Source organism: Musa acuminata, chromosome BXJ3-6 (genome assembly GCF_036884655.1).
Source record: "Musa acuminata AAA Group cultivar baxijiao chromosome BXJ3-6, Cavendish_Baxijiao_AAA, whole genome shotgun sequence".
Taxonomy (NCBI): Eukaryota; Viridiplantae; Streptophyta; class Magnoliopsida; order Zingiberales; family Musaceae; genus Musa; species Musa acuminata.
The window spans coordinates 37,285,694-37,309,697 of NC_088354.1; the positions used below are offsets into that span (position 1 = coordinate 37,285,694).

General features: G+C 38.0%; 3 protein-coding genes across 7 annotated transcripts; 1 reads left to right on the forward strand and 2 right to left on the reverse strand.

Moving 5' to 3' along the window:
• Positions 1 to 665: 665 nt before the first annotated feature.
• LOC135639847 (uncharacterized) lies at positions 666 to 6,449 on the reverse strand. The gene is made up of 4 exons (XM_065153813.1): positions 5,502 to 6,449; positions 3,604 to 3,741; positions 1,122 to 1,361; positions 666 to 1,038 (listed from the first exon to the last, which is right to left on the reverse strand). The coding sequence occupies exons 1-4, from the start codon at positions 6,348 to 6,350 to the stop codon at positions 949 to 951; spliced, it is 1,317 nt and encodes a 438-aa protein (XP_065009885.1). The 5' UTR covers positions 6,351 to 6,449; the 3' UTR covers positions 666 to 948.
• A 5,733-nt stretch (positions 6,450 to 12,182) lies between these two features.
• Positions 12,183 to 13,751, forward strand: LOC135640390 (probable purine permease 4). Its single transcript, XM_065154776.1, has one exon. It carries the CDS (start codon positions 12,624 to 12,626, stop codon positions 13,656 to 13,658), a length of 1,035 nt encoding a protein of 344 aa, XP_065010848.1. The 5' UTR covers positions 12,183 to 12,623; the 3' UTR covers positions 13,659 to 13,751.
• Positions 13,752 to 16,676: 2,925 nt separating this feature from the next.
• LOC103989501 (uncharacterized) lies at positions 16,677 to 22,739 on the reverse strand. Of its 5 annotated transcripts, none has more exons than XM_009408364.3 (7): positions 22,449 to 22,724; positions 22,111 to 22,242; positions 20,732 to 21,010; positions 19,508 to 20,159; positions 19,217 to 19,416; positions 18,895 to 19,139; positions 16,677 to 18,811 (listed from the first exon to the last, which is right to left on the reverse strand). In XM_009408364.3, exons 3-7 carry the CDS (start codon positions 21,001 to 21,003, stop codon positions 17,268 to 17,270), a joined length of 2,913 nt encoding a protein of 970 aa, XP_009406639.2. In that variant the 5' UTR covers positions 21,004 to 21,010; positions 22,111 to 22,242; positions 22,449 to 22,724; the 3' UTR covers positions 16,677 to 17,267. The 5 variants fall into 5 exon arrangements, with proteins under 5 accessions (XP_009406639.2, XP_009406640.2, XP_009406642.2 ...); XM_009408365.3 differs by having other exon boundaries at positions 22,111 to 22,245; XM_009408367.3 differs by having other exon boundaries at positions 22,623 to 22,722.
• Between the last annotated feature and the right edge of the window lie 1,265 nt (positions 22,740 to 24,004).

Here is a 24,004-nt window from a genome sequence, read left to right on the forward strand (position 1 = left end):
AGGCACGTGGGCTCCTCTGTCCTCATCTTTACGTAGATGGCAGTGGATAGCTGGGTGATCCCTTATTCCCTGATATCATATTTCTGCTCAGATTCTTATATTTTATATTTCTGACCCTTTTAAGAATCTACTGACACCATGAAAACAAGTATGTTTGTTTTCTTTTGTCTGTTTGACACTGGTAAAATTTAGTTTGCTTCAGTAATCAATTCAATATCTTTGTGATACTTAAGCAAGCAAAAGAGATCGATGTTTGATAGCTTTTACAGCAATAAGTTATAAATGATGTGGAAAAGAAGGGGAGAAGAACCTCACATATTTTTTATAATATACATGTAAAGAGTCGAGTTTTCTAAATTAATTACGGACATCCTGTCATTACTTTATAAAATTATTTGATTTCTTTTCGATCATCAATTAGAATTCTAATGAACATTAATCAATAACTCATTAAACATTAATCGAGGAAAGAGAGATTAAATTAGGTTATTTTTAGCTTGAAAGAAAACATAATTTAGGGTGTTAAACTGGACAGCTTCTAAATATTTATATAATATTTCTAAAACTAATCCAACTCAACCCTATTGCTGGTCATGGTTAGCTAAACTTCTATTTACAAACTTCAGTTGAGTTTTCATAAAATTCTGCATAGCTTTTTTAATGCAGGCATTTAAGATATAATTTATTGGGTGACTAAAGGTCTGGCAAACATAGACTTGTGTAAATTTTGGTATAATCAAGCATCACAATAATTATCTTGCAGCAAACACTAGAATCTACTTAGATTTTGCAAAATCGTACAATAAAGATTTAGCAAAGGATCACTGATACATACTGATGCTCTCCACTGGATCATATTAAGGGTGTCTTTTTCTGAGACATCTGTAGCGCATCACCCATTCTAAAGAAAGCCAGTCTTGTAGGGATGGGCAAATGAACCACTGTAGCTTAGACTGAAGTTTCCGGTAAGGAACTCAAAGCACTGATGACATGCTCATACACTTTGATTCCTTTGAGAAACACAGAGTCCATCAAAAACTGTACACAAGTCAGAATATCGTCAGATCAGCCAATGTAGAAGAAAAGAAGAATGGAAACAAATGAAAGATGAGTATGTAGACCTCGTTGTGATCATGGAGTAAGATTGGAGTATTTGCCATCGGTGAAAAGCCCAGGGCTGGAATTCCCATCTGTCTCATGAATCTAGCATCAGTAGTGGAAGATAAAATTTCTGGTTTTGCAAGTGTCCCTCCAGATGCCAGAACAGCTTGTTTGAATGCGGACCACCAAGGGTTAGACTCATCAGTGGGTGTTGCTAGGGGACGCCCTTTGTTGTCCCGTATCGGTCCTTTTTGTATCAGCTGTGAAATTTTCGAAAGGAAACAAGTGTTACCATGAACAGTTGTGGAGACTCATTCAGAAGATCATTTCCAAATCATTATAAAACATGAATATGAATGAACCTTTTATATTCCATGCACCAGAATCACTAAGAAAAATCAGTTGTTAACCATCTAGATATGGTTGGCTACTAATTATGTCTATTTAGTTGCAAATTCAGGAACATGTATGATATGTCATTCTGAGCAGACAAAGAAAGATAATGAAGCCTCACTGTCACCATGACCAAAGGGCAGAAACTTCTGTTTTGAAGAAAAGATACATGAAGGCCAGTATGTTTACATCCCAAGTTGAGTAATAAGCTTTCAGCTAATACAGAATGGCATTTACATGAGGATCATAATCTTTTCACCTTGTATACTGTATTCGTGACTAACATGCATGATCTTGGAGTCACTGAGAACTAACATGACAAATGTTGTTTACATCTGTTTCTATCAACAATCATAACCAAATAACATCCCATTAACTAAACGAACAAAACAAGTATTTCAAGGGAAAACCATAACCCTTTTTTAAATTAAGAATAAAAAATGGAGACAACTACAAATACATATTGTTATTCCAATTATGAGGGATCATGTTGCACAAGATCATCGTCTATTTATTCCAAACTTTGCTACATGACAAGTGAAATATTGAAGTAATGATTCCAATAAAGTTAGAACATGAAAGTCACATCTTAAGTCCTCTATGGTGATTATCCAACCAAATATCTAGCATGAATAAAAAGGGCATGGATATATGAGACCAACTTATTTTTTGAGACAACATAAGGTTGACCCAAATGTCCATGAAAAGAAAAGGTCGACTGAAATGGATTTCACCTGACCAATGTTGTTGCCAACCTTAATGGCAACAATTTATTTCTTAGTTAATGAACTAGATCAAATTAAGATTAAGTGCACCCAAAAGGATATTTATTAAAGAATGAAGAATTATTCCTCGAATCAGTATAGGCTACTGAACATCTCTTGGGATCCTCTTCAACAAAACCACAGCCAGTCAATTAATTTAAAAGGAGAACATCTACAATAAAAAAGAAATGTAATATAAGGGATAATATCCTCTTCAACAATGAAATCAAACCTATCAACATGACAATATTAGATATGCTCTACCAGAAAAAAAGATAGTGAAAGAAATTTGCCTCCAGGTCTGTTTTCACAGTATAATTTAGCACCAGTGAAAAAAGTTTCTTGAAAAGAGTAACAGTTTGAGACAGCAAATGGAACTGGTACCAGAACCTACTCACTCTCCAGTGCCCTGTGGTATTATGGATGGATTATTGAGTGGTCATTGTGGCCTTCCTTGACATGTTCATATATTACATTATTTACAAAAGATGTGGATCCACAACCAACATGTCAAATGTCACATCATGCAAGCATTCCTTGGATGTAACTTGGCAAGCACTGACCGACTCATGTCCATTCTTTAATTGAGATGTCATTTCCTTAGTTACCACCTCCCAATTTGCTCCTGACATCAATTTTCTAGCATCTGTCAACATCTAGGTTTCATGGAAGAAGAAAGAAAGAGTATGCATCTCCTTCCTTTCATAAATCTTCTCAATTTCTATTATCTTCCTTTTCCATACTTCTTTTCTCAATATTTACCTGTCAATTATTCTAGTGAACCATGTTTTGGAGACCATAGCGAGCAATTCCTTAAATTTAAAACACTTCCTAGGTGATAGAGGAATAACTATTTTTTCCTTCCAACATTTACTTTGACATTTCATACCAATATCGAAGTTGTTCTGCACAAAACCTTCAAGATTTACTACAATAATCTTCTTGCTCTAAGCATCTAACCAGAAAAAAATAGAAACATTCATGGATACTTTAAGCAACCCCTCTAAAGGATGACGATGACACTAAGGAAGAAAAAAGGTGCAAGTCAAAGCCAGTAGCAATACTCGACAACATTTGGTAGAGGCACAAAGTTTATATCGCAAATACTATTAGTGAAAATAGTAATATAAATATCATACTTCTTTATAGAATGAAGGCCAAAAACATTTGGAACAACTTGTTCTGAAGATAATATCAATGAAGTGCAAACCATTGATACCATGGAGAATTGGTTAAAGCCGCACCAAGACTCTAGTTGAAGGAATCTAACTATGTAAAGGAGCTCAATAAGAGAGCAGATTCAAATGAAAAAAAATCCATTACTATATATCAAAGACATCCTAACCTGATATGTCATATTCTTTATATTTGGTGCCCATTCCTCATCGATCCTTCTTTTTAGTACACTTAGATCTGTTGTTGGTGGAAGACGAACATCAAACCCGACCTCAGCTTCTGAGGGTTGCATATTCATTACAAAACCCTGGAGCAATCATGTTGAAATGTATGAGTCCAAAGGGTGTCATCATGTGCTCATACAGACATGAATAACAAATGTAACAATTTTGACAAACAAAAATCAACATTTTACAGATGCACTTCGAATATGATATCAATAGCAAGCAAACAAGAAATGACAATAATATGTACACACACCTGATCATCACACTATACAAACAGAAGCTTTGGTTGGAAAATATCCTACTTAACTACCAGGAATATGTAAAAAAGCAATGTCATAAGATAGACAACCATGAAAAATTACTAAAAGTAACAATCAGAAAGATGTCATATTGTGAGAAACATTCAACAAAAGAATGATCTATATATTAGTCTTCAATTAGGATTTAGGATATATTCCCTCGTCGATAAATGAAAGTTCTATTTTGATTCTATAGCACGTTAAGATCTTATTAACTTAGGTAAAATTGCAACAAAATTAATTGAATGGTTACTTGTTAGATAACTTAACATAAACACAATGGGCTTATAAATAAATTCATTTCCTTACAGTTCCTTGTCAATTGAATTTTTAATACCACTACTAGCAACAGTGCCATAATACGATCTTACTGGTATGTATCTGTGAAAAGTACTCCTGCAAGACAGAACCCTTGGACCTATATAAGGGGTGAGGGCATGTCCGGAGCTTCTTCAAAAGAAATTTCAAATGCCTGTTCTCTCACAGAGATTGTAACAGTCCTACCAAAATTATCCCACTATTGTCCTACAACCAAAAAGAGCTCGATGAGGCCTGAGGCAAGTATGGCCACTTTGTAGGCACCTCAATGGTAAAGCTGGCAAAGAAAAAAGATGACTTAAGAAAGGCCGAGTGCAAATTCTCTATGGAACATCAAAGGCTCCTAAAGGTAATGGTCATTGATAACAATTCTGGTCACCAACTTGATGGGGTTCAAGCAGCGTTGATCTTAAGCCCAAATGCATCAGGCAGCTAACAAGATCATGTAAAGTAGAACATTAAAGAAGACAAGGAAGACTAAAAAACATAGAAGAAGAGCAACAAGAAGGATCATCAAGCTTCAACCACTCCCTCTAGCATTCCCACCTTAGAGCAGACCCAAAAGGATCATGTAAACTCACTCGGCATAACCATAGCTTAACTTGTGAGACTCCCTAGTATAACACCTTCAATAGGGGCATTTGCACTCGTGGACTAGCAACAACCACCAGCCAAGCCTTTTGTGGCACTAAAGCATAAGATTTTAGCTACTCACTGCTTTGACCCAATTAGAAGATAGAAGAATATCTCTCTCGAGACATCCAATTAATGAGTGCATTATTGCACAAATAATAAGTTTCATGTTCGAGCCCACATTTGACTCCACGTGTAAACGTTGTGTACTCCATTTAATGTAATGAAAATTTCTTCAAATTTTTCTTTAAAATAAAAGAATAAACCCCCAGATGGTATTTGTATTTGCTTCATCTTTAGCAAAGACATGGAACATATGGCTTCCAGCACTCAATCACCATACCATGATGTTTTTATCCTTCTAGATGAGGCAATAATAGTTATCACAATTGATAAAAGTGATCACTTTTAATCCTTAACACTATCAATACTTATCACAAGTGATCACTTCCAATGGAAAGCAAAAAAAGTCCCTTTTTGCTTTAGAACAAGTAACAGAATAAGGATCCTGAATAATAGATTCAGAGAAAAAAGAAAGAATAATAGCTATAATAGTGACCACAATGACAAGGCTTAAAATGGTGGCTCACCGTGGGGCTAGGAGTACCGGCTTTCATATACACCGGATTCACAGAGATGACTTCCGAGGCGGCCTTAGACCCCGACTTCACTTGGTCGAACTGGCTCTCCCTAAATCTCGCAATAGCCTCCACGCAATCCATCAAATTCTCCATCGCACCGCCATCGAACATCCTCGAGCCGTGGCCCGGCGCCCCGACGGCCCTCACTATCAACGACCACGGTGAGCGGTCCGCGTAGAACACCCTGAACTCGTCCGTGGGCGAAGCCTGCCCCTCATCGAGCACGAACCCGACGTTGAGCGCCCGGAACTGCTCGGAGGCAACGAACCTGGCGGCCCCGTCTGCGCCGCCGATCTCCTCGTCGGGCACAAGGGAAATATGGACGGACCGGGCAGGCACGAAGCCGGCGGCCTTGAGGTTGCGGAGGGCCTCGAGGTACTGGACGGCGATGGACTTGTCGTCCTGGGCGCCGCGGGCGAAGATGCGGCCGCCGGCGTCACGTATGGCAGCGAAGGGCGGGTGGATCCAACGTGAGGGCTCAGCAGGGACGCTGTCGATGTGGGAGTTGAGCAGGAGGGAGGGGAGGGAGGGGTCGGAGCCGGGCCAGGAGATGAGGAGGAGGGGCTTTCCAGGAACGAATTCGATGGCGAGGGCGTGAAGACCGATGGAGCGGGCCTCTTCGAGGAGGAAGGCGGCGGCGGCGGCGTAGTCTGGGTCGGGGTGGGCGGTGCGGATGCGAAGGTAGCGTTGGAAGCGCTCTATCTGCTCTTCCTCCTGCGCGGTGAGTGAGGAGGTGGCGCCAGGCGGAGGATGGAAGGAGAGCAGAATGAGGAGACTATAGACGAAGAAGGGGGACATGGTTATTGGCTCAGGAAGTCAAAGGTTTCTGAAACGAGATTCCGGCTTCTTTTCAGGCCACTTTTGCAGAAGACGATTAGGCGTCGATGGTAATAAATTACAAGTGCTTCGGGCTTCCGAAGCATCAAATATATATATATATATATATATATATATATATATATATATATATATATATATATATATATATATATATATATATGTATATATATATATATATGTATATATATATATATATATATATATATGTATATGTATATATGTATATATATATATATATATATATATATATATATATATATATATACATATACATATACATATACATATACATATATATACATATATACATATACATATATACATATATACATATATATGTATACATGTATTACAAGTGCTTCGGGCTTCCGAAGCATCAAATATATATATATTTATATATATGTATACATATGTATATATGTATATATATATGTGTATATACATATATATATATGTGTATGTATATGTATACATGTATATATATATATATACATATATATATCCAGTTATCACTTTAATTCATTATTTGATTCCTTATTTTTCTAAACTTAAATTTAGAGGGAGAAATATAAAAATCACTAATTTAAAGGGATATTTATGTAAAAAGAATATTAATGTTAATTAAAATTTTCCATCATTATACGATAGTAAACTAATTATAAGTTTTGAACTTTGTTAAATATAACAACAAATGTTGAATTTAAATTTACAGGCGCATATACGAAAAATATCAATATATATTTACTAAAGTTACTAATTGTTTGCATTTATTACACTCAATTTAGATTAAGCACATGCATCCCTGCAAAATCTTAAGCCGCGTGTAGAAGCCATTTTATTGTCATTGGATTGTTAAAGTGAAGACGTGACATTAATACACTTTAAACTTCAATAATGGTTCTATGTCGATAAGAATGTTAAGAGAAACTTGGATACTTTATATATTAACTATGTATTCAGCTAAAGACCAACCTAATGATGGTTAGTGATCGGATAAGCTATACCATCATGCTATAGAAAAATATGTATGGATAAAATATACTTATGTTTTGTTAAGAAAAAATATTATTGATATTTTCGTCGTTCATCAATTGACCGAGGAGTTCCATGGAATAGAGTGTAATTTTTCTATACTTGTTACCTGCATAAAGACTAAGACCGGAGATAACTTTCCGAATCGATCCCTCCGATACTTAAGTTAATATCGAAGTTTCTCTCAAGTTAGTATCGAAGTCTTTCTTGATTTATCTAAAGTTAATAGTGCATTTTTATACTACGGAGAAGGAATATACCATAAAGATTTTGGATGAGAGGTTATTTGTAATCAATAATAGTTATCCTTTAGGCTTCTGGAAAAACTCCTCTGAATATTTCACAAAGGAGGCAGTTCGTAACCAACTCGAACTGTCCCCTAACTTATAAAATATTCATATGAATATTTTGTTGGGAAATCAATGGGGGCATCACATGCGCAGCAGAAAAACATAAAAATAAAATCCTAAAATTTCTCATGTGTGTGTTTGTCATCGTGCGAAGATTGATGCGGAAAAATCTACGAAACTTGAAACTGCGTATATGAAAATTGTTACCTAGGGAGATTGTATATCCCTGAATCTTTACAGATCTCTAGGAGAAGGTAAACGAGGTCAAGCGTCCTCATCTCCAGCGGTGATCCACACAACAGAGTTGCGACGATACTCTTCAAGTCTCCAAGCCTACTATTTGAGGAGGAGAGGGGGAGAGGAGAATAGGAGATGTAACCAAAAAAAGACTCTAGCCTATGAACCATTAGTTCTCTCCTATTTATAGAGGTCCCTTGTCAACTTAACCCTAATGGATCTTGTCCTATTGGGTATTGGATCTTCATCCAACTACCCAAGCCTCTTAGATTAGTAGATCTCTATTCAATAATCTATCATTGGCTCTTATTGGATCTCATCCATAGGATCTAATAATTCAGGTATTTATTAGATATCGAATAAGATAGGGGCTCCGACGGATATCTCATATCTGAACCTCTACTTATCGTAACGCCTACCATATGTATGTGACCCTCTAGGCCTAATATTGAGCTGACCATGAGTTATACCTATCAGAACTCCTTTTGGCTCAATGAATTATTATCTCTATAATAATTCACTCAACTTATTGACTGCGGACGTACTAGGCCACTACGCCACAGTCCCAAGACGATACAGGGGAATCTAATCCATTGGATATGTCTATCCTTAGTTGTCATATGCCTATAGTCTCATCAATCTAATATCTTAGAGATCGTATGCCGGGCATGATGCTATCATACCCATATGGCTTCTGCTCGAGTCTCGCTCTAATTAGATTCTCCCGAAGAACTCTTTCTCCCCCAATCTGAATGACCCTAGCCAGGGATTTGTCTGAGTAAGAACACATGAGATATTCCTCTCATAACACCGAGATCAGATGATCCTCTATCGACACTCAATAGTCCTCGTAAGGTTGGCTACCACTCCCGATGATCGACTGTGCTAGATCTGGAACCTCCAGACCTATAAGTCCAATATCAAAGAGTGGAGTACTCATACTATTGGGAAATCTTGGGGGTGACATCACATGCGCAGCGGAAGAACAAAAAAAAATAAAATCCCCTATTCCCAAAGAGATATTCGTCGTCGTACGAAGATTGGTGCGTAAAAATTCGTAAAACTTAAAACTACGTATAAGATAAATTGTAGTACTTAGGGAGATCGTATATCCCTATTTCCTTGTAGATCTCTAGGAGATGATGAAGGAGGTCAAGCACCCTCCCCTTTAGTGGTGATCCATATAGCAGGGCTACGACGACGCTCCTCAGAACTCCAAGCCTGCTCTGATGTAGAGAGGGAGAGGAGAATTAAAGAGGCAAGTAAAGGCTCTAGCCTATGAACCCTTGAATCCCTCATATTTATAAAGGTCTCCTATCAACTTAACCTTAATGGATCCTCCCATATTAGGTATTGGATCACCATCCAACTACCCAAGTCTCTCTTAGATTAGTGGATCTCTATCCAATAATCTGCTCTTATTGGATCTCATCCATAGGATCCAATAATTCAAGAGCTTATTGGATATCCAATAAGATAGGGGCTCCGACGGATATTTCATATCTGAACCTCTACTCATCGCAACGCCTATCATATGTGTGTGACCCTCTAGGCCCAATATCGAGTTGGTCGTGAGTCATACCTATCAGGACTCATTCTGGCTCATTGAATAATATCTCCATAATAATTCACTCGACTCATCGACTACGGATGTACTAGGCCACTACACCGTAGTCCCCAGACGATACAGGGGAATCCAATCCATTAGACATATCTATCCTCAGTTATTGTATACCTATAGTCCCTTATTCATTTAATATCTCAAAGACTATATACTAGATATGGTGTTGTCAGACCCATACGGTTTCTACTCAAATCTCGCTCTAATCAATTTCTCTCGAAGAACTCTTTATCTCTTAATCCGAATGACCCTAACCAGAGATTTGTCTGAGCAAGAATGCATGGGATATTCCTCTCATGACACCGAGAGTGGATGATCCTCTATCGATACTCAATAACCCTCGTAAGGTCGATTGCCACTCTTGATGATCGGCTATACTAGATCTAGGACATCCAAACATATAAGTCCGGTATCAAAGAATGGAGCACTCATACAGGACATCCTTGGGGTCTCAAGTCTAAGGACTAGATGCACCACTAGGACTACGAAATCGCTGTCTAACAATAAGGCATCATCAACCATCCAGCATTCCATAAGCGGATCAATCAGTGAACTCATTCTCCAATGAGCACATATACTATATCCCTAGTCTCCCCACATGAGTAGCTATGAGACCAATTGCATCCATCATACGGGCGGATACATAGCACACTAGTTTGTCCGGTTATCTCTGGTAACCTATGACCGGGATTATTTAAGATTTGTATTTAAGGCGAATCGATTTCATTATCGTGATCTTATCACGATCTGATTTTCATTACACAGATCCAAGGATATCACAATATATACATGCATATATACAATAGTCAATATAAAGTGATAAATGCTAAAATATAATAAGTAAAAAGATTCCATGTCAAGTCACACATGCCATCACTCACATGATTGGCTTGCTGGGCACCTATGACTAGCACATACAATACATTCTTATTGTCTAAAGTTTAAGGATCAAATATACCATTGGGACTATAGAATCGTTGTCTGATAATAAGGCATCATCAACCATCTAGCATTCCGTAAGTGGATCAATTTGTGAACTCATTTTCCAATGAGCACATGTATTGTATCCATAGTGTCCCCACATGAACAGTTCTGAGATCAGTTGCATCCATCATATGGATGTGTATACAGTACACCAGTTTGTCTGGTTATCTCGATATTCCTATCGAATAACCTATGACCGAGATTATTTAGGATATGTGTTTAAAGATGAATTGGTCTCATTATCGTGATCTCATCATGATCCAATTCTCATTGCATAGATCCATAGACAATACAATATATTCAAGCAACAGGCAATATAAAGTGATAAAATATCAAATAATAATAATAAGAAAAAAGATTGTGTGTCAAGTCACGCATGTCATCACTCACGTGATTGGCTTATAGGACACCTATAACTAGTATATTTCACAAGGCAGCTCCTTGGACTTTGAAAAATATTTCGCAAGAGAGATAGTTCGTAATCGACTCAAGTTACCCCCTTAGACTTCCGAAAATATTTCTATGAATATTTCACAAAGGAGGTAGTTCATAACCAACTTGAGTTGCCCTTTGAGTTTCTAAAAATATTCTTATGAATATTTCTCATGGGAGGTAGCTCGATAGTTCGGTAACTTATCCGAGCTACCTTTGGCACTTCTATCCACATAGGCATGATACTATTAGACTTCTTAGGTTTGGTTTTTCTTTTTCTACGGGCCTTACTCGACATTAACGTGATGAATAATAACTTACTAATTTTATATTTCCCATCATGTTCAAACTTTTCATGAATCGGTACATAAAACCTCAAGCAACAACGATTCAATTTGAGATCATATGCAAGGAACATGTGAAATGCAAGCCACTGCACTTTCCAAAAAGATCCATATTTCTAAGTTCATACCAACTAATATGGCACATTACTCTTTACATCCACTGCATCCCTCCCTTGAGTCGCAACATGTTCAAACACAAGCCTACAAAAACCTTCCTCAGAAGCATTGAATCCCTCATTATTATATTCTAAAGCTTAAAGGCTGTCCATGTCTTGACCTGTACACCCCTTACCAAATGCATTAGACAGCTCATGTTCAGCACTTGCGATGCAAAGGTTTCATTCTTTTGCTTGATTCAAAAAAATTAGAATTAATAATATGCTTCTCGTATAACAATTCTTATTATTGCACTTGCATTATTCTAGCCACATACATACAGGTATAGTGTTCAAAATTGCTATTATATGTTTCAGAATCTTCTGATGCATGAATAATGCAAGAGAATTCTTCTTCATTTGGTACCTGAGAAAAGCCATTATTGATTCAATGAGTTTGACAATAAATTAATCTCCTGTCCAAGTAGAAGGTGAGTTACCAAATATCGGGAAGACTTGCACCAAATGGCGACCTCAAGAGTCAGTATGATCTGTTGTTGGAGAGTCCAAATCACATCTTTTTCTAATGTTGATTTGCTTGAGATGTGTGGTTTCATCTTCTACAAGACTATTACTTATGTCTCTGATTGTTTGAATGATACTGTTTCTTAGGGATTAAATGCTGAGACAAACTCTATTCAGGTCACCTGGGACAGGCCACAACAGAGGTGGCTCCTTCCAGCTTACTTCAATGCAGGGAGGATGAGGTTTTTTTTTTATGGAAGCGCCTGGCACTAAGGAGGGTCTGCTGCATGCTAAGCAAGCTGGAATACAATTCAGTAAGGTGGAAACTGATGCTGAGGTTCTTGTTCTATTGTTTACCAACAAATTGTAGCAATGGAGAATGCTAAATTTAGTGAGGAATTGATTTTTTTTATTATTGGAATCTGTTGTTAGCTAATGAGGTTAATCATGTCTTTAGGGAAGGCAATAACTATGTCAATCGGGGAGGACCTTTATATAGAGCTTTCTTAATTTAATTTTCTCTTTTTTTGGGGAAAAGAAAAACAAATTTGCAGTATAAAATTAACAGTAATTTTGTGCGGCCACCACGATCTTGGATCCTTGGAGGAAGTATGGAGAACAAAGGAGGAGATGGAGAAGTAAGTGCACGAGGACCAGGTAGGGTGACCAGCAATGGAGTCCGCCGCATCCTGCTTGCGGCAAACTATACGGCTCTCTTCCTAGGCACACTCGCTTCCAGCCTCCTCTCTCGCTTCTACTTCGTGCATGGCGGCTCCAGCCGGTGGGTCTCCACCTTGGTCCAGAGTGCCGGCTTCCCGCTCCTCCTCCCCCTCATTTACTTCTCCCCTCGTCCACCCCGCACCGCCTTCACCCCTCGCCTCGTCCTGTATTGCGTCCTCATCGGCCTCTTCCTCGGTGTCAACAACTTATTCATCTCCTGGGGCGTCTCCTACCTCCCGGTGTCCACCTCCTCGCTCATCCTCTCCTCCCAACTCGCCATCAATCTCCTCCTCTCTGTTGTTCTCGTCCGTCAGCCGCTCTACTTCACCAACTTGAACTGCGTGCTCCTCCTTACGCTTAGTTCCATCCTCCTCGCCCTCAACCACAGTCACGAGCGGCCCTCGGGCGTCACCTCCTCGCAGTACATTATCGGGGTCCTCACCACCCTCGGCGCCGCCGTCATGTTCGCGGTGTACCTCCCCATCGCACAGATCGTGTACCGAGGGGTGACCGCGTTCCGGACGGTGATGGAAATGCAGGTGGTGATGGAGGCGGTGGCGACCGGGTTCGCGCTGGTGGGAATGGCGGCGACAGGCGGATTCAAGCAGATGAAGAGAGAAGCCGCGGTGGAGTTCGACCTGGGAAGGGCTCGGTACTGGGTGATCATAGGCGCGACCATAGCTAGTTGGCAGCTGTGCTTCATGGGGACTGCGGGCATGGTCTTCTTGACGTCCTCCCTCAACAGCGGGATCTGCTCGACTGCGCTGCTGGTGGTGAACGTGGTGAGTGGCCTTGTGGTCTTCCACGACGAGTTCGGGGTACAAAAGGCAGTTTCAACGGTGTTGTGCGTGTGGGGGTTCGCCTCCTACTTGTACGGAGAGCACAGGAGGAAGGCGAGAGCCGATGAAGAGGAACTGATCGTCTGATCGGCGCTGCAAACCCCACGAGCAATGCGGCCGGAAATGGTGGGGAGATAGTTTGAAGTAACTTCCTCAGTTTACTTGGTCAAAAAAGAACGATGTGTGTCTTTGTTAATATGTAACCTCGTTGGAATATATAAATCTTTTTAAACCATATATAATGGTCAGCATAACTTTCTGATGGTCATCACCTCAGAAAATATATGGTCAGCACAACTTATATGGTGATGAACATCACCAATGATCACCAACGTAAGACAGGGTTCAATATATATTTTCTGTGTGACCAACAAAATTGTTTCATGCGTTACTCAGCATAACTTTATGACCATCACCTTTGCTCATTTCCTTATGTAGCCATGCATTCAATTCCGTATATGACAAAAGCAGTTCAAATCGCCATCAAGCTTTGTCATATACCACATGCATGCTTACATAAGGAAATGAGCAAAGGTGATGGCCATAGTTATGCTGAGGAACGCATGAAACGATACTTTGTACTCTTTATGATAACCTTGAACATATAAGTTTTATAAACTATGAGATCTACATATTTTAGACAACAAAAATAATTGTAAGCATATCAACTGCAACAATTATCAACTTAAAAACTCAATACCCCAGTAAAACAAAATTTTTCATTCACATTTACCTAAAAAGTTCATCAACTAGATAGAAGGATAAAGAAACCCCTATTAACATGCAATAAACAATACAATACAAAGTACGCTTATATAAAACAATAGTCCCTATAGCTTAGCTAATAGTTATAATCAGGATTCTCAATTTCGATATGTACCATTCGATATAGGTGGTATGTATCGATCCAAGAGGATATCGGTACATGGACCATCCTCTATCAGATAGTACTAGTGTCTTGATCGGTATCGAGGTGTACCGATCGATACCGAGCCATATCGATCGGTACCGTCCCGAATTTCGATTATTACATAGACATATCGATCGGTATACCCTTGCATGATAGGTAAAGATATTTTTAAAGTTTTAGGATGTAGTACGCCCTAACGTACCGACGGTATATATCAATACGTATTATACCGAGTAGAGCTCGAAACATCGATATAGATCGATATTCAAAATCTTGATTATAACACTTACTGTTTGTAAACAAAACCTCTTATTTGTGACATCAAAAAAGCCAAAAAGTATGATCAGTCACATACCACAATCCATCCAAATCCAAAATTTACAATCAATTATAACACACTAGAAGCTAAACCAATCTCTCAGTATATTCATATTAATAACAATATATTGAGTTTCCTCTCCATTAGTTCTACAGTACAACTAACACCAACCTTGGCATCAAAAGAAACATAAAAAATACTTGACCTCAACAATTTTAGTAACACAATCATTACAAAGAATTTAAATTACAAATGCAAATCATATAAAAAAACCTCTTCTTTTTCCCAAACATCATAGCTAAAAATGATAAGAATCTTTACTCATAATTTAACTAGGTACTGCATTCAATGGCAAAAAGGGATCCAGTTAGTCAACCACAGATAATTGGAAGACATCAAGTCTTGCAAAGAAATGATATAACATCTTGTAGTTCATCCCATCTCTTTGTATAGCACCTCTACACTAATGACTATAGCAGCTTTGCTCCATCAATTAGAATAATCTTTTTTTCAAAAAAAAGTAAATAATATTAAACACTAGAAATAATACACCTCTTAAATGGTCAACTCAAATAAGATGGGCAGCACAGTCAAAGAGGCACCCGCTATTGCGGACTTTGAGGAGGTCAGTGTACAAACGATATCCCGTTGTTTCTATAAATCAAATTTTATAGCATTCCAAAAAAAATCTTGTAATTAAATTTTCTAGCATCACAGGAGTCAAAACACTTTACAAATTGGCTAATTAAAAAAAAAATCTCTTTATAATGTTTTCATTTGGCTCATTTCCAGTATCTTTCTGTAAAGTTACAATATTTTTGTTGAGGTACTGAAAATACTATAAAACTATTAACAAATACTATAAGAGATATCATATTGTGTCTCTTTGATTTATATTATTTTTAAATAGATGTATTTTTGTTATGATGACAAAAACACTATAACATGCTATTTTTTTATCCTTATCTGGGTGATGTTATTCCTAAAATATTATATCTATTTGAATCATAGTATGGTATATCAAATAGTTTCTAATGTGTTTTGATTCTATTGGCTCACCTACAGTGTTTTTAGCACTATAAAATTATTAAAAAATACTATAAGTGACATCATATCTTTTCGGTTGTCATTGTTCATATACTATTATAATACCAAATTTTTAGACTTAGAGTTTGTCTGATTGATCGAAATACCAAATTTTGATCCCGTTGGGATTGGTGAGATAGATTTTCGATATTATTCGAAATAGGAAACACCATTTGAAAAAAATAAAAACAAAGATCACATTTTGGGAAAAAAAAATAAAAAATAATGAAAATTGCCCTTCTTTAAATTAGAAAATATTTTGTAGATATTATGCAAATCATTTATGACGATGGATTATACTTCTCCCCGCTTCATTATATATCATTGTTTATACTAAAACCCTTCTCTTGTATCAAAATCTAACTGATTGATTGGTCATTGAGTGGAACTTCTATTCTGGTAAAAACTTGAGCCCATCAAAGAATCAGAACTCAAAAAAAAATTCTTTTATAGATGTAGAAGGCTTTTCTCTAATGCTTAGGCCATATATGTCCCACTTGGTACCACATATTTGCTCGTGTCAAGCCCTGATAGGACAATGAATATTGTCCCATCAGGTGGCAACAAAAAAACTGCAATTGTAAATACTCTATGCAAACAAATAAAGTACCATAAGTCATATAGTCTTTTTGTGATCAAGGCTTTATCTATGAAGACAACCAAATTCCCAAATGTAACGTGAAAAAATGACACCATGAATTATTATAAAAATGAATGCAGCTCGTATAAAGTTGAATAGAGAAACCTGTCTGTGGTCAATCACTCAAATCAAATATCTAGAAATTAGCAATGAAGATTTAAATGGAACTAAATTCATCTAAAATCAATCATTAAAATTAGTCAGGACTACACAGCTTATGGTACAAAAAAGAGAGAAAAAAATTGCAGCAAGTAGTCCACCACTGTTAGAATAAAAAAACTATGTACGCACCTAATGTATAGGTTGATTTTTGAGGTCAAAGAAACTAATTTAGTACCTGTGCACAGATGATATATGAATTGATGATCATCTGAAGATTATGGGGGCAGGCATTCTTAGAACCCAGTGGGGCCAGTTTCATCTCACGCCAAATAAAATTCTTATACGAGCCATTGTACAACAGATCTTGGCACCCAGCAATGATCTTTTATCTGTGCTGCTTGAGCCTCCATCCCTTAACATCAAGGTAACCATGACCTGAAGTTCTGCACAGCATATTTCTCTAGGACGTTGCTCTAAGCAGCACGGATGGAGACCTTAGATCTCATTCTCAGCGCTGCAACCATGATAGCATATGCTGCAGAGGCTTGTAAATTGACGCCGACAAATACTCTGCAGCAAACAAAAGCACACATTACAATTGACCTTCTCTTGAACATGTCACTGGAGCCGGACATGGAGTCAGGTGACCATTAGGTCATTACCACTCTCCTCCATACTATTTGATGCTCCATTACCTACAGGAGAAGCATTAGTTGCTAATTTGGCTCCATCTTTTCCACAAGGACTGCAGGAATTGGCAACCTGAACTTCGACAACAGGTTCAACATCCATCAGAGAGGAGCCACAATTGGAGTTTGGGTTAGGTCCAATCTCGAGACTCAACTGAGCACTTTTGCTAGATTCCTCTCGAGCTTTATCAGCAAGGCCATCTATCTGCTCTGAAACATCAACACCAACATTCTCTTTGGCTGCATTATCATCCATCAATTGTTCATTGCAAACTCCTGCAGCCACTTCCCATGAGACAGGTTCTCCAGCTAATGTTCTGACACCACAAATACTATCAACTGTAGCAGTTTCAATTGTCACACTGTTGTTACAACTACCATCGGCAACATATCCAGCCTGACACCCTTTTGCACGATCAATGTCATCAAAACTGATATTTGCATTTTCTTCATGAATAATTAGTGGCTTTTCTGAGCTGCCACAGCCACCAGAAATGTTCTTAATGGTGTCAATGATCATAGGATCAGAAGAATGTGCTACCTCACATCTGTTGTCATTTGCCAAACCATTGTTTCTGTAAAACAAAGTTCCTGCTTCATTCTCTGTGTGATCACTAATCATGGAAACTGCAGTAACCAATTCTCCTTCATTTGGTTGCAAGTCATCTAATGTTCCAGTGGATTGCATGACAACATCTTCTCCGTCATTCAGAGTTTCTAGTGCAATGCTTTCATTTTTCAAAACTTCCTTTATGTTGTCAGAGACTGACAGGCAATTACTAATTCTGTCTTTATCCGCATTCTTTGGTTTTTCAGTGACCGAATCTATCATATCTTTAGCTACCTGCTGCTCCCTGAGAACCTTTATATCAGGATGTGCACTACCACTTTCCAGGTCAATAAGTGTTTTTAACTGTGTCTGAACAGAAACAGCCAAGGCAATTGCATGATCACGAATTACAGAATCATGTGGTGGGCAGTTAAATATGCTTGTCAACATCCGATTAAACTGAATAAGGCTTGTTGATGATGCAGCTAATCCTCTATCACGATAAACCTTTGTTGATTTAATTACATGCTCACAAAGATTTCCCATCCTTGACCAATGGCAATCACATATTGCAAAGTCAGAACCAGGATTTGATACTACATGCACCTTATTTCGTTCTTTCTGATTCACTACTTTGGCACATGTGCCATCAATGGCAACATCCGAATCAGGAATCTGTATTGCTTGTCGCCACGAAGTGAAACCACATCTCCACTCATCTCTCCAGTAGCGAGCAAAATTGTCTTTCTCAGAATACTCATCCAGCCAATAGTACGAATGCACCTTTGTACCTAACTTATCAACCAGCCAGTCAGCCCGCTGATAAACATTTGAGTCGTTTTCATTTAGGAGCCTAAGTTTCAGTTGCTGATGATACGACTCGATAGCCGTTGAAACTTCTGAGCTAGCCACTAGAAGGGATTTTACAGCATCGGTCCAAGCACCTGTAATTTCAGAAAGAAATGAGACATGAGATGAGATCAACGAAAAAGACATCTGATAAGACAATGATCAAACGGAGACCAACCAAATCTAGGAAGCCAAGTTGCCATAAAGTAGTCCAAGAAATCTGAGCAATCAACAAAATCTTCCAAAAATGCCTCAAAAAGATTCATATCACCATGTCCTTTGCAAATACTGGATACTGCTTCACCAAGCCCTCTTGACATCATAGCATGCATCTCTCTCTCTGGACATTTCTTCATCAAGTTTTTACGCAACGCATGAAGTACACGCCATAAGCTGATTAGCACAGAACAGCGGAATACCTCCCTGCAAGACAGATGAGTCAGACATCATTGGCCATACTTGAACAGAATATCACATGTGAAGAAAACAGCATTACCGACCTGATGGAAAGCACATCTGCTGAAGGATCATCAACAATAAAACCACCCAACTGCCATGTTGGATCTTTTGAATGAACTCTATCATAAAGGGCTCCCATCCATTTATGTGTTTCCCGACTTGCAAAGTTAGGGGTTATAACCCAAGCAACAGGGATAGCGTTCTTATTTGAGTCAAAAACAAGGAGACTGTGTATTGGATACTAAAGCAACAGAAATAAGAAAAGGTCAGAAGCCAATCTGTAAGGAAAATATTTTAACTAGTTAAATGACAAGTACGTAAAATGCATATACCTTTAACTTGTAGGTGCCAAACCTTGAATCAGATGCTAGAATACTGCGGTTGCCAAAGTGAATCATCTGCTGAAGTTGCCATTCTGTTTGAATGCCTAAAACAAAAGGATCCGAATCTGAGAAGTTCTCATAAAAGAAAATAAGATCCCTGTGGCTTTCAATCCACAAACCAATGCTAACATCATCATCTGGGTCCAGCTCATAGGCTGAACGCCTAATCTTCCTCTCCAACCTTCGGACATACCTATGGGTAAGAAGATCATCCCGACTACATGGTCCACCCTGCTTCTGTACCATTTGAGAATGCCTCTGCATTATGGTTTCCACAGGAACCCCAACATAGAGTAAAGACATAATCTGAAGACGCAATTCATCGGAGATGTAAGGCGCAAACATCGCACGTGTCCCAGCAGCTTTTTTGTCCAGGGGACCATGGCAGGGTAACCCTTTTTTGTCCACATGCTTATCTTGATTATATATAATAAGAGCAACTGAAGGTTCAGCTATTAACCGCTTTACGATAAAATGACATACACAACCTCTCTTTGTGTTTGGCCGACCAGCAGGAGTTTTCCTCTTTGTAGCATAGTTCCTGCTCGGGCGAACAACACCTCCTTTCCTATGATCATCTGGCCCAAAGGAACACCAATACCTGCATCAAGCTAAAAGCATCAAGCAAATAGACAATGCCTGCAACAGATAACCAATAGCTTCAAACATCTCCAGAATTACAAACCAACTTTTACAAATAGATAAATTGACAGAAATTAAAGTCCATAAAAGTTTTTTTCTGCTGTGAGTCAAACCATTGTGCATGGACATTACTTTGTGGTGGATACCTTTATGGAAGAACTTAACAGTACGAAGTTAACCATGAATTATTTTATTTATTAACAGATTAAGTCACCAGTACTGGAAACCAAGGGTGTGATAAGTTGAAAACACAGAACAAAAGAAATTATCACTCATAGAAGTAATATTCTCTAAATAGGTGCATATATTACATTTACATGAACAATACATGACAATCTTGCCTTCTCTATCCTGGCGTTTGACCCAGAGCAGTCATATGATAATCAGTGACAGAAAGATATGCAAAATTACCAGAATATGTATGGCAAATAGGTCAAAGTAATTGTCATAACTACTCTCAACAAAGCTAGGATTTGTTTCTACCTATTACAGTCATGAAAGAGGCTCGTAGTATTTAGTAAAACCACTTACAAAATATATTCAAGGATCCCATCAACTTTTGGTTTGTATGCCATCTCAGGAGGACGCCTCCTTCGTGCTTCAACATGGAATCTGGTTGGACATTCTTTATTATTAGATTCACCTCGTACAAAATCATTCACTCTTGAAAAGGGAATGAGAGCAAGCCTGTCCATTTTTTCTCTCCATCCTTCGACTCTAGACCACACAATATCTGCAGCAGAGAACTCCAAAGTTGGTGGGTTCTGCACCGGGAGTGTCAAGATCTCATCCCATCTAGCCATAACTGATCTACAAGATATCACAAAAGAAGCCATACATGCTGATCAAGATTATATTCTTCTATGAAAACAAAAAGAGTTTGGTTGGCCATATGTTTTATGGTTCTTAAGCACAAGCAGTCAGCGGAAAAATGAAAAAAGAGGAAAAGAAGGGGGAGAGGGTGTTGAACCACAGGAAAGATAGAAACTATACTTTCATTCTCTTTATATGCACCTAATGCAAATGTGTCATAGCAATAAAGGAACTATTAGGCATGAGGTCCTATCCAACATCCAATACATTTTCAGTGGCATTTCTTCTCTTACATTTACCAGAACCAAAGGCAATAAACAACCAAGTCAAACATTGTTTTCTGATAAAAAGAAAGAAGTGAATTATTAACAATAAAACATTTAAACTACAAAAACTGTTTCTGTAGAGGAAAGAAATAACAGAAGAGTTAGCCTTTAAAAGATATAACAAAAACATTTGGAATATTATAACAATCAAAAGCTTAGAGATGCAAATTGCATTCAACATTTGAGAAACCCCTAATAGCTAGAGGTAACTGCTGTTTAAAAATCATATGGCAGCTTAACTTAATCGTGCAAATTTTTTACAGCTACTGAAAACACAAAAACCATAAAGGCCCAAGTTTGTTATCAAAATAAACTCTATAATTATGAGGTTGAAATTTAAATTGATTCTGCTACCAAGCAATTCATGTGATGCTTCACAAGATTAGTGAAAGGTGTCAGTCGCCAGATGGAGCGATAGAGCATACAAAGTGATTTAACTTACTACTACGTTTTTCATGTTCCTACAAATGTAGCAGTCACTCAAACAAGACATCAGAACATTTAATAGGTGTGTGTGTCGACACAAAACTATTCAAACTAAACATCAGAACACGTCATACAAACCTGATACATTTGATATGCCCATATACATGCATATTAGTACGTCCTAGATTATATAGTTTCCAGAACATCTAACAAGCGACAACTAAATATAAATACAATAAGGATTAATCCCATATTTGCAGTTGAAATCAGATATAATCGTAAATAACGACAAAGGAAAATGGACTAGAATTAATTAACATAAAACTGGACCAAAAATTGACGTACCTGTGAAGTTCTATAAAGAATATCAGAAGCTGGATACAAAACAATCAACAGAAAAAATCTCTACAATGCAAAGCAGCAGCCAAAACCAGACAGTCAAGTTGATAAGGAATTGGTAAAAATTCAGGCTGCAGCCTACTTCAAAAGTAACGGACAAAATCAACCATCAATACCACCACAATGAACAGACAAAAAAAATTGCATCAGCATATAAGTTCGAGCTGAGAAGAAAGGGACGAGAAGGAGGAGAGGGAGAAGGGAGGGGACAGCAGCGGCCCCGCGGAGTTAGCAGAGAAGAGGGGAGGGGACAGAAGAAGATCGAGGCGGATTAGAGGCAAAACCTGAGGGATGAGGTCGGGAGGCGGCGGCACCGACGGCAGAGAATCCAGGCCACGGAAAGGCCAGAAGGGAGGGGGGAGGCGGGTGGAGGAGGATGGGGAGAGAACAGGGAGGGAGGGGCAGGAAGAGAGAGGAGGAGAAGTGGGAGGGGGAGAGGGTAGAGAAGAAGCGACGACCTATGTTCGACGGAAGACGGGTCGCGCCAACGGCCGGGTTGGAAGAACTCGGCCGCTAGGGCAAACAGGCGAGACTTCGGTTGCGGGGCAGTACGCTTTCAAGACCTGGGTAGTGGCAGCAGTAAATTTGGCCCATAAATAGACTGCAATTTTGTGTTACACTCCGCCAGGATCGAAAAGAAATAAAAATGAACTTACATATCTATCCTTCCATAGTTCGAAAAAATCACATGTTTATCCCTACAAATGTCAAGTGTATATATATATATATATATAGATATATATATATATATATATATATATATATATATATATATATACCACTCGAGAAATGCATGTATTTGGATAACCATCTTAGGAGACCCCTCTAGTATATGACAAATGGTGCTTTTCTTTCCATTATTATTTGCGTAACTTTCGACAGCCCATTTATGATAACCCGACAAGCAAAAAGACTGTGGTATGCCCTTTAGATGACGTCACCACGTTAGCATCTTGGAGGACAGGTGATCTGTTCCTTTCCATTAGTACAGGTCATGCAAAGATCATAGATAATAATATTTAATGGGTTCAAAGATTTATTATTCCAAGAGGTATAAAAGGTCTAAATAAACATTGGACTAAGTGCTAAATAACACCAAATGAATATGAATAGAATTGTAGGGCTCAAATTATGCACGAAAAGTTTTTGTTTCAATACTTCTCTATATCATATCCAAATGTATTATGTAGGAAGGGTCTTTGTCAAAACAAGTTGCTCTAGTTTTGCTCTTGGCAGAAAAAACCATTCAAAAAATTTGGTGTACTAAGAACAGTGCAATGTCTGCAAAGAAAAATATAAGCATATAACTCATCTATGAATGTGATTGAGGTCATTTAGTCTCATATTGATTAAGTATAAAAACGAAAAGCTTATAAGTCTGTCAGATCTCTATTACCTGATAGAAGATAAGATTTTCTCAACTATACGAGGAAATCTCTCTATTGTTGAAGAAAATCCTCTATTCTGTTGAGAAAAATTCTCACTCCAATCTGTATAAATAAGAGAGGGATATGTTAATATATTCAAGCTAAAGTTATTTCAATAAAGTTTTTTCAATAATTATTCTTATATTCTATTATTTTCATTATTACCCTCGTACGTATCTTTTGGAGTTTATATATTCGAAAAAGGATAAAATCGTGAATCATACTAAGTACCTCAATCAAGGAAATTCGCTCCTGGCTACAAGAATAAAGGCTCATAAGTCGGCCAGATCTCTCAACTCCTTTTGACCGACCGATCAAATTATCTTTTATCACAATACAAATTAAAATTATTTAATTAATCCATAATATCTTATAAATTATTTGTATGCTTTTTTTTTATAATAAAAACTTTA